The sequence below is a fragment of the Mustela nigripes genome, chromosome 4, assembly GCF_022355385.1.
Source record: "Mustela nigripes isolate SB6536 chromosome 4, MUSNIG.SB6536, whole genome shotgun sequence".
Taxonomy (NCBI): domain Eukaryota; kingdom Metazoa; phylum Chordata; class Mammalia; order Carnivora; family Mustelidae; genus Mustela; species Mustela nigripes.
The window spans coordinates 85,217,249-85,229,423 of NC_081560.1; the positions used below are offsets into that span (position 1 = coordinate 85,217,249).

Genomic DNA, 12,175 nt, shown 5'->3' on the forward strand with positions numbered 1-12,175 from the left:
GTGACTGAAACTGTATCACCTTCAAAGTCTGTAATGGAAGCTGTGTGGTCTTTACAGGAGAATGTTATAGAAAAGTAACAAGAAAAGATGACTCCTATTCTAGAGTAATAGTTCCTGCTTGTCTCGTGATTATAGCCACTATAGGAGCAATGAATTGTTATGATACTAAGTGAATTGCGTAAGATTATGTGGCCAGGAAGAATCACGATAAAATTTAGGACTTTGGATTGCTAGGCCCACATTTCCAATATTATATCATTGCCTTTGCTATCAGCGCTAATCTCCACACTTAAAAAAAAAATCTCCACACTTTTAATTCACATAGATATTTAATTTTTACAATAAAAATATAAACGAAAAGATCATTCTTTAACAGACAACTTTTATGATTTGCTTTCAATATTGATCACCATTTATCTGGTCTTAGCCTAGAAATATAATCTCACAGCATCTCTATATACAATTTGGGTATAATAAATATACAGACACATTGAAAAATGTGTATAATAACATACACTAAAATGTGCACATATATTTAATTTACATATAAACTAGACACAAAGATGTACACGTTTTCATCTAAACATGCAATCCAATGTATGCTAAAACTTACACACATTTAATTTGCACACATATGCTATACACAGGTATACACTGCCATACATATTTATGTGTAAACACATACACATGCTTTTCACTGCATACACACATGTAAGTCCTTGTGGTAAGCCATAACTAAACTTGATCCCCCCCCTTTTTTTTTTGATTCAAGATTTTTTTTATTTATTTGACAGAGAGAAACACAGCAAGAGAGAGAACACAAGGAGGGGTAGTGGGAGAGGGAGAGGCAGGCTTTCCACTGAGCAGGGAGCCAGATGCAGGGCTTAATCCCAGAACCCTGAGACCATGACTTGAGCTGAAGGCAGACACTTAATGGCTGAGCCACACAGGCGCCCCTCCAATGCCCTTTCTTAATTAACTACCTCAACCTACCAACACCAGAACAATAAAAAAAAAAATTTGTCCAGCTGCAAATGACCTACATAGCGAAAAATATGTACATTTGTATGTATGATTATTACAGTATGTATTTACAGCATACTTCATTCCCAAAAATGGGAATGAGAAATATAAACTAGATAAAGAAGGGCAAAAAGCAATTAGAGTAAATAATTGTATTCATTCCATTGGTTATATCCAAACAAGACAGAACTTCCATTTTGTCTGTATTGCAACATCCCAATTAAAAAATTACCAATTCTTTTGCCAAACTGGACAGTTTGCTAATTAAATGCTCAAGGGAAAGATTTCTTGAGAAATACTTTGTTACGACTGCATCAAACATCTTTTCCAAAATGTGTGTGCCTTTCAAGAGCACCAAATAATTTTAGTTTAACATGATCATTGAATGTCTAATGTTCTCAGAAAAAAAAAAATCAAAGTTGGAAGAAGTAATTCAAACCAGATCCTGAGTCAGTACATCTGAGACTCCAGACACTTAATCTGCATGTGCTGTGGTTTCCAGTAAAACACTAAAATGAGGTAATTTTTTATTCTTATTATGGGCATGACTCTTACAAAACCTAACCAGGGTAAAAAATGTTTATCTCATTTTTTCTTAAATCATCAGGTTGAATATAAGTTTCAATGCCTTGTGCTAAAAACAGAATCTCCTATATTTACCTTTGAGAAGTAACAAGAAAATGAATTGTTGAAAAATTTTAGATAATCTAAATATCTCAATGCAATCACCTTATCTGACTCCCTTCTCTTTTATAAATCCAAATAAGGAATTGTGAAATTGGTTATGTGTCATTTTCTCCTTTTACCTTCCTTGTCTCATCTCTTTTTGGACTTAATAATTGGGCTGGAGGAGGCACAGAGGAGAAAGATTTTATTATATGCCCAGAAATGTGAACCCGGGAATCTTACAAGGGTAAAATTGGTTAACAGCCACACACACACACACACACACAAAAGCAGGGAGCACAAAATGAGATGATGAAAAAGAGGAAAAATTTTTTCATGAACTTGAATAGCTGGTCTTGTGTAACTAATAATTAAATAATATTGTAACTCCCATGCTCCTGTTTTCCCCCTTTTTATTTTCGTTTAGATGAAAAATATATATCAATTTTTAAAAGATCACATCTTTTTTTTTTAAGATTTTATTTATTTATTTGACAGACAGAGATCACAAGTAGGCAGAGAGAGACGGAGGGGGAAGCAGGCTCCCTGCTGAGCAGAGAACCCCATGCGGGACTTGATCCCAGGACCCTGGGATCATGACCTAAGCCAAAGGCAGAGGCCTTAACCCACTGAGCCACCCAGGCACCCCAAGATCACGTTTTTTTCACTCATCTGTATGATTGTGTGATTAGCATATGGAAGAAGTGCTTTTATCTAAAATCTAAGAGCACCTGGAACCCATAGAGTCAAGGAGAAATGCACCGGCTTCCTAATACTTAGCCTTATATTTTGATCAGTACTTTCTCATCCCAAGGAACGTTTTAAAAATCCGTTAGTAAGTGGTATATATTAAGAGGCCCTGTCATCACTGCGATAGGTTTCAGTACTACTTAACGATTTGTGGTTAGTGGTCAAATGTAATTGATCACCATATAAGAAATATAACACAATAGTAGAATTGTTAACATGTTTTATCTTAATAAACCTTTATTCTATCACCTTGTCAAAGACTTTTTAAAAGCCTGACTAGATCATATTCATGGATAAAATTTTATGCAAGTGTATGTTTAAATTGAAAGGAACTGCAGTAGGGTGAATCATTGTGTAGGCTTAGAAGAAACTTTCAGCTTTTTCTCCTAGTAGATTTCAGGCATGTAAGTGTTTTGTAACCCCTTTTGGTACTGTAGAGTTAAAATCTTGTCCTACATGAAAGTTGTTAGTCTTCTCTGGGATTTTGCTTTGAAGGATATGATTTCTTCTCTTTAACTCTTTGTACAGTTGAATGCACTACTAGGCAGATTCTTTGGGAACTTGTTAGAACCTTAGCACCCAGAGTCTGAAGGTGAGAAAAAAATGGCATTGCTTGACACTAATTCCTCTTAAGGGAGATTTCTTAATGGTGTTACATTTTTTCCTTATGTACCACTAATTGCCCAGACATAATGAATTACAGCAAAAATAATTTGAAAACAAATTTGTTCCACTAAGCCATGTTGTCAGTCAACTATTTAGAACAGGAATTTTCCATTTTTACTCTTTATTTCCATAAAACTGTAGTTAGATTAGTTTACTGAGAAAGGTATAGGACTTTGGACAGTCATTAACCTCTCTCGGCTTTAATTTCTTCACCTATAAAATTAGGGAGTTGGTTTAGATGGTTCTAGGATTCCTTCAGCTGCAAAAGTCTGAAATTCTGTGCTAAAGTCTAGACCACCTTTTGACCCAGCATCCTATAGCTTAAAATATATAATATTTTAACACTCTTCTGAGTCATGTTTGAACTTCCTATAATGTCCATTTCCAATTCACAGAAGAGAGCTTCAAGTTTGTGATACTCTGTAGAATTCTCAGCTATCAACTTGCATTATCTTTCATAAATCCTTTTATCTCAGTAAGAGTTTCTTTGAAAAAAATTTTTTTTTCCTAACTTTAGCCCTGAGTTTTTATAAGTGGTTGAGGTTTTTAACTCTCAGGACACATTAAATGGAGTTTCCAGTGTGTTTAACAGTTTGCACATTCCTAGGTTATTGGTTCTCTTTAAAAGTGTTACCTTCCATGATTTACTAATAGGTTACCAGATGTTGTCCTGGTTCAGTACATGGATGGACCTATGATTGTGGTTTTTCTTCTTTTAACAGCATACTGAGATGCGTAATGTTGTAATAAACGTTACATTGAAGCTTGCTCACAATAGCTATTTTATGGCTCCTAGCACATCCCTCAAGACCAGATCTAGGAAATTTACCTTCTCATGAGCTCTTAAAGTACCAGCTGAGCACATAATCATCTATCCTACCCAATTACTTAGCTCGTGCTTTCTGTTATGGTAAAACATGCTACCCACTGTGTTTGAGTATCTGAAGTTCCTAATTGTTAAGTACCTGGTATAATTTTTCAAACTCTCCCAATTTTCATGGTTGGATTATATAACATTTTTATCTACAGAATATTTTCTTTATATGAGAAGACTTTTACCACATTTCATTTCATCTTTCTCCAAGTGAAATGTCTACCTATCTTTATTTATCCCATAAGTCTAACATTGGGAAGGGAGAGTAGATAGGAAAAATAAGAAAACAAATTCTTTTAGTTACCTTAAACTGTGGAGGCCTGTCTAAAGTAGAGGAGTTTATTTTGTCTTAACAGTTAATACATTTGCAGTCCTCTTATTTTTTTCTACTATAACCTACAAAGTTTATTTAATTTGTGCCTAATTTTTAATCATAATTCTTTAACAGAAGGCCTTTATTATCTTACCGTAATTCCAACATCGGTGATTTTATAACACTCAGATAGAGAAAGTTCCTTTAATTTTTTATGTCTGGAAAGTATCATCAAACCCTAAAAATATTTAATATAAAGATCACTTTGTGATTATAATTTAGGCAGTATATTTCTAATATATTATATCTAATATATTTAACATATATTAAATATGTTATATATAATATTAAAATATATATTATATATTATAATATATTATTAAATATTATATATTAATCAAAATATATTCCAATATATTATATCTAAAAATATTTAATATAAAGATCACTTTGTGATTATAATTAGTATATTTTTAATAAAATAACGACCATTTATGTAAACTAAAAATAATAGCTTCTATCTTGTATTTCTTTACACTTTAACTATAAAATCACTTTGGCTAGACAACATTATTAAATAAAAATTTTAGGTTGTCCCTAATGTTTTGTAAGAAGTATGACAGAATCTTCCTGAGACAAGGGAAAGAAGAGCAAAAATAAACTATCGGGACTATATAAAAATAAAAAGCTTCTGCACAGCAAAGAAAACAACCAACAAAACTAAAAGGCAACCTACTAAATAGGAGAAGATATTTGCAAATGACTTGGCCAATAAAGGATTAATAACCAAAATATATAAAGAATTTATACAAATCAACACCTAAAAGATGAATAATCCAATTTAAAAATGGGGAGAAGACGTGAACAGACATTTCTCCAAAGAAGACATCCGAATGGCTAATAGACTCATGATCATCATCACTCATCATCAGGGAAATGCAAATCAAAACTACAATGAGGTATCACCTCACACCTGTCAAAATGGCCACAATCAAAAACACAAGAAACAACAAGTGTTGATGAGGATGTGGAGAAAAAGAGGGTTCCTCTTGCCCTGATGGTGGGAATACAAACTGGTGCAGTCACTGTGGAAAACAGTGTGAAGGTTCCTCAAAAAGTTAAAAATAGGACTACCCTGTGATCCAGCAATTACAGTACTGGATATTTATCTAAATACAACAAGAGAAATTAAAAGGGATCCGTGCATTCATAAGTATATAGCCAAATAATGGAAGCAGCCTGTCCATCAATAGATGGATGGATAAAGAAGGTGTATGTGTATATATATACATATACATACATATATCTAATATGCAATATAAATAAATATTATATATACATAGTTTTTAAAAGAATGGAATCTTGCTATTTGCAACACCATGGATGGATCTAGAGAGTATAATGCTAAGCAAAATAAGTTAGTCATAGAAAGACATATGTAGAATTTAAGAAACAAACAAGCAGGGGTGCCTGTGTGGCTCAGTCAGTTAAGCAGCTGCCTTTGGCTGGGGTCATGATCCTGTGGTCCTGAGATGGAGCCCCATGTTGGGCTACCTGGTCAGCAGGCAGTTGGCTTTTCCCTCTCCCTCAGCCTCTCCTCCCTGCTTGTGTTCTCTCTCTCAAATAAACAAAATCTAAGAAAGAGAACCAAGGGAAAAAAAGAGACAAACCAAGAAACAGACTTTCACTATAGAAAACAAACTGATTACCAGAGTGATTGCCGAAGGGGAGGTTGGGGGGATGGATGAAGTAGGAAATGGGATTAAGAAGTGCACTTGTGATGAGCGCGGGGTGATGTAAGGAGTTATTGAATCACTGTAATGTACACCTGAAACTAATATAACACTATATTCTAACTATACTGGAATTAAAATTTTTTAAAATAGAAATATAAAAAAGAATAAAAGAGAGGGCATTAGCTACTTTTTCATTTTTCCTCCTCCTACCCTAGTACCTAGCATAGGAAGAAGGAAAAAAAAGTGTGACAGAATCCCAGACCCAGAAAATTCCTTGTTCCTGTGTCCAGGTACATATAATCTGAACCAATATAAACAAATCTTAAAAACCCCTAAACTTAAAACTTTATTTTGAAGACAGTTCATATGGCCAATTAATCTATTTGTCAGTAAATTTTTGTTTATGCCTAACCTAAAAAAATCTGACATCTTTAGCTCATTTTATTATGTTTAATTGCTTGGAAAGGGAACAGATCTTTCTATAAAGGCCTACAGACAAATAATCATTCATCAGTAGCCTACCTTTTCCATTTAAAAGCTTTGTTTCTTTTTATTTAAAAAAAAATGACTGTACTTTTTGGTTCTTAAAATTTTTAATATGTGGTTCTGCCGTTCCATTTCTCAGTACTTTCCCCACTAAACTGGGGGAGCTGACGAATATGCCTCATAGATGTCATTCTCCTGTTTTTGCATTCAGGATCACTTTTATTAGACTTCCAATGAGGTGGACAAGGGCAGTTGCCTTTCATTCTATGGTCCCAAAGTTGCCAGACAGAAATAATACCAGAAACAGTACATTGGTTTGTCCTTTTAAAATTTTATTTGTAGGACTGGTTTACATTTAGTGATCTTAAATACAACACTTGGATCATAATTGAAAATGGTTTATGAAAATATTATATCCTATTTTTTTCACTGATGTATTTATTAGGCCTTTTCATTAAAAAAAAAAAAAAATCCAGATCAGGGAAAGAAGTGCTTGACAATTTACTTAATTGAAGCCACTGTTTAAATTGCAATTTCTAATTTCTTTCAATGGTTTTTTACACCATCCAAAAATAAAGTCACTCCACTCATTTTAAAATTTTTATTGCAAATGTGGATTCTTTTGTTAGGAACACATTATGTTTTCTGCCTCCTTGTTTCAAAACAAAAAATTACTAAGCCCTGTGGAGCCAGCAGATGTGGTCTAGGTTCCAGATGTAGATGCTATTTTATTCATGTTAGAAGAATTGGAGTTTAGATATTCCAACAGAAACCAAATTGTTTAAACAAAAATAATAAGAAATGCAATGCTTGTCTCATTGCCCTATACCTCATAATAGCTAAAAGTATTTTATTAGCTTATGGAGAATTTGTCCTATGAAACTATCTCTGGAGTTTTCACATTTTTTTTTTAAACTTTCATATAGTCAAGTTAGAATTTTTTTTAAATGAACTGGAAATGAGGTATACTTGCTAAGTATAACATTTGTCCAAGTTCTTTTTACTACTTTATTCAAGATTACTAAAAGTTAATATTAAAATAGAAGATTATATTTCATTACTACAATTGTTCACTAAAACATATGGCCTCAAAATTTAATCAAGTAACATAATTAACCATTAGCTTAATGCAAATCAAAACCACAATGAAATATCACTACATATCTATGATGATGGTTATACTTAAAAAAGACAGATAAGGAAAATCCAGTCTGGCAGTTCTTCAAAAAATTAAACATAAAGTTACCATATGACCTAGCAATTCTACTCCTAGCAATACACCCGAGAAATGAAAAAAAACAATGTCAATACAAAAAAACTTGTACTCGAATGTTCCATAGCAGCATTATTCATAATAAAAAAAAGGAAACAAGCCAAATGCTCATCAGCTGGTGAAAGGATAAATAAAATGTGTTATATCCATAAAATGGAATATTATTTAGCAATAGTCAAGTATGATGCATACGACTATATAGATAAACATTTACATGAGTAAAAGAAACCAAACCCAAGTCATTAAATAATAAGTGATTCCGCTTATTTGAAAAGTCCAGAATAGGCAAGTACGTAGAACCAAAAAGCAGATTAGTCATTGCCTAGGCTGGGCTGGACAGTGGGTTGGGGCTAGGGAATGACTGCTTGTGGGAATGGAGCTTCCTTCTGAAGTGATGAAAACGTTCTGGAATTTGATTGTAGTGATGATTGCCTAACTCGATCATCAATATACTAAAACCCACTAAATTGTACACTTTGAATTCTTGAGGTTTACAGTATGTCAGTCATCTCAGTAAAGTTGTTTGTAAAAATTGATCTAGTAATCGTATAGCTAAATACAAATTAAAAATAGTCCTACAGCATCTCTCAGACCAAGATGAATGCAGAAGTTTCTCAGACCTAGATGGCCAGTGTATTAGCAAAACAGGGAGCAAGAGATGTCATCATGCTAATGTGCCAGACAAGTTATCACAGGGCCTTAATGCTCTAAGTAAACACAACTTTGCAACTGAGCAGCAGCAATTCTAAGCCAGCTGGAGGCCTCCACTGAAAACTGCAGGAGTGCAAGTGTGGAATGCCAGCGTCTCAGAACAAGTGAAAGACACTATTTCAGTCAACGGGATTCAGTTTTCAATGGCTTTTTGACTCAGAAGCTTTTCAGATTCATAACCTAAAGAATATCAGAGCCAGCTAGGTAAAATGTAATACTTGGCCCCACAAGGTTCATAATGCCCCAAATCAGGTGTTCTCTGAAACACTTGTTAAGTTTTGGGATCAAAGTCCTGGAGGTGCCACACTTCTACTTCTGGAAGGGATGGAATGAGGAGTACGGGAAGATAAATCCAAAATAAGGAGGAATGAGGAACCAACAAAAGGGAATGACTGGGCCTCCCTGGGGCAAAGGGCAGGTCGTTCCTTCTTTTTACGGATGCTGTAACCAAGAAAATGTAAATCCTCCTTAACCTCCTTCAAAAGTCAGCCAGACTCATGAATGTTTTGCTGGAAAGGTTTTGGTTTATTTTCCCAAAGTATAGGAAGGGAATAAGTTGCAATCGGGTGAAACACAGAGGAAAGCTACTGGCGTGGTAGGCAGGATTGCAGGTTGTATGAGAATGTAAGCCCCAGGAGCTCTCGAGAATCCTAAGGAGCAGTTTACCCCTCCACAGGCCACGGAGCTGAGGGATTGGGATCTGATGGGCCTAGGAATTCCTAATAATTGGTTTATATTACAGCTCTGGTATCAGGTCCACAGAAGGGAGCATCAGGACATAAGACTCAAAAGAAAGCAGGCATCAAGTCCCAAGAGACTTGTACATTATTCTAAAGAATTTGGACTTCCCTCTGTGCAATAGAGTTAAACAAAGTGACTCTGTTTATAGTACATAAGTGACATACATAATGCAAAAAAGAAGGAGCAGGTGTTTTAAGAAAGGTGTGAGGACCACAGAGCAGGGCCTGGTGGTTTAGAAATTTTCATGGAGGAAGGGGAATTTGAATTGAGCCTCAAAGACAAGTAAGATTTTGACAAGCAGAATAAGGAGAATTTGGGGGCTGAGGAAACAGCATGAACAAAGACTTCATTAGGAATGTGTGAATTGTTTGGGAAGTAGTTCAGTTTAGGGTCACTTGAAGTTGTGGGAGGGAACACTGAACCCTGCCAGGAACAGCTCCACGTACATAAGACATTTCAGAGCAAACAAATCCTTGAAAACTGTTCTCCCCCATCCCCCCCATTTTACATCTGGAATGATTTAGCTGAGGTAGATAGACATCACCCATGAACTAGTTACCAAATGTTGGGATAGGTGTGTGTGTGTGTGTGTGTAGCATATAGCTGAGTCATACACCTATATTCTCTTCACCTAAACTCACTGTAAACATTGCTGCCTTTGCTTAATTATTGTGTGTATACGAACATACATTGATTTTTAATATATCTGTGAATAGTTTTATATGTATACACATCATATACATAGTATATATATTTTGTGTATATATATATATATGTATATATATATACACATATTCTTGAAGCATTTTTTTAAACTGGAAGTGTATACTTCTAAGTTCCCTTCACCTAATTTGCCCATCCCCCACCTCCCTCCCCTCTGAACAAACCACCAGTTTGTTCTCTGTATTCATGTTTGAGATTTTGTTTGTTAATTTGTTTTATTTTGTTAATTTGTTTTAAGACTCTACGTGTAAGTGAAATCATGGTATTTGTTTTTATTGGATTTATTTTACTTAGTGTAATATCTTCTAGGCCCATCCACGTTGCCACAAATAGCAAGAGCTCATTTTTTTTTTTATAGCTGAGTAATATTTCTGTGTGTGTGTGTGTGCGTGTGTGCGTGTGTGTGTATTCCACTATGTGTGGAACATTCTTTATCCATCTACTGAATGCTTGGGTTGCTTCCATATCTTGGCTGTTATAAAAAATGCTGCAGTAAGTATAGGGGTTCATATCTTTTCAAATAATGTTTTCATTTTCTTTGAGTAGATAGCCAATAATGAAATTGTTGGATTGTGTGGTATTTCTATTTTTAATTTTTTGAGGAAACTCCACACTACTTTCCACAGTGACTGCACCATTTACATGCCCACATGGCAACAGTGCAGAAGAGTTCTGTTTTTTCCACATCCTTGTCCATACTTATTATTTCTTTTCTTTATGATACTAGCCATCCTGACAGGTATGAGGTGATATCTCATTGTGGTTTTGGTTTGCATTTCCCTGGTGATTAGTAATGTTGAGCATCTTTTCATATGTCTGTTAGCCATCTTTATGTTTCTTTGGAAAATGTCTATTCAGGTCCTTTGCCCATTTTTCCATTGGATTCATTGAGGTTTTTTTGGTGTTGAGTTGTATAAGTTCTTTATATATTTTACATATTAACCCCTTATCTGATATATCATTTGCAAATATCTTCTCTCATTCTCTAGGTGAACTTTTGTTTTGTTCATGGTTTCCTTTGCTCTCCAAAGATTTTTATTTTGGTGTAGTCCCAACAGTTTATTTTTGCTTTTGTTTCTCTTACCTGAAGAAACATATTCATAAATATGTTTCTATGGCTGATGTCCAAGAGACTACTGTCTATGCTTTCTTTCAGAAGTTTTATGGTTTCAGGTCTCACATTTAGGTCTTTACTCCATTTTGACTTTATTTTCATATATGGTTAAGAAAGTGATCCAGTTTCATTCTTTTGCCTTTTTTGTAGCTCCCCAGTTTTCCCAACATCCTTTATTGAAAAGACTTTTTCCCCATAGTATAGTCTTGCCTCCTTTGTCATGAATTAATTACTATTAAGTGTAGTTTTACTTCTGGACTTTCTATCCTGTTCCATTGATCACTATGTCTCTTTTTGTCAAAAAGCATACACTTTTTTTTTCTTAAAGATTTTATACATTCACTTGACAGAGATCACAAGTAGGCAGAGAGGCAGATAGAGAGCAGTGGGGGGAAACAGGCTCCCTGCTGAGCAGAGAGTCCGATGCAGGGCTTGATCCCAGGAGCCTGTGATCATGACCGGAGCTGAAGGCAGAGGCCCCAACCCACTGAGCCACCCAGATGCCCCAAGAACCATACTCTTTTGCTTACCGTAACTTTGTAGTGTATCTTAATATCTGGGATTGTGATAACTCCAGCTTTATTCTTTCTCAAGATTGCTTTGGTGATTCAGAGTCTTTTGTTGTTCAAAATACCTGTAGGATTATTTGTTTCAGTTCTTTGAAAAATACTATTGGTACCTCGATAGGGATTTCACTGAATCTATAGATTGGTTTGGGTAATATGGGTATTTTGACAGTATTAATTCTTTTAATCCATGAGCATTGTATACCTTCTTATTTGTTTGTGTCATCTGCAATTTCTTTTATCATTGCTTTATAGTTTCCAGAGTACAGGTCTTTCACTTCTTTGGTTGAATTTATTCTTAGGTATTTCATTCTGTTTTGTGGAATTGTAAACAGGATTATTTTCTTAATTTCTCTTTCTGCTAATTCATTATTAGCATATAGAAGCACAATAGCTTTCTATATATTAATTTTGTATCCTGCAACTTTACTCAATTCATTTATTACTTCTAATAATCTTTGAGTGGAATCTTTAGGGTTTTCTATATACAGTGTTGTATCATGTGCAAATAGTGACAATCTTAATTTTTCCTT

At 34.6% G+C, this 12,175-nt stretch overlaps 1 protein-coding gene across 2 annotated transcripts in view; it reads right to left on the bottom strand.

Moving 5' to 3' along the window:
- The window catches only part of FBXL13 (F-box and leucine rich repeat protein 13), a 251,841-nt gene that overhangs the window by 26,478 nt on the left and 213,188 nt on the right, over window positions 1-12,175 (bottom strand). The window contains exon 18 of one of the 2 annotated variants that reach the window (XM_059396979.1): window positions 4,447-4,530. The exons of the other annotated variant lie outside the window; for it this stretch is intronic. Within the exon in view, the coding sequence (XP_059252962.1) occupies window positions 4,447-4,530 (84 nt within the window). The remainder of the gene's footprint in view (window positions 1-4,446; window positions 4,531-12,175) is intronic. 2 annotated transcript variants of the gene reach the window in all.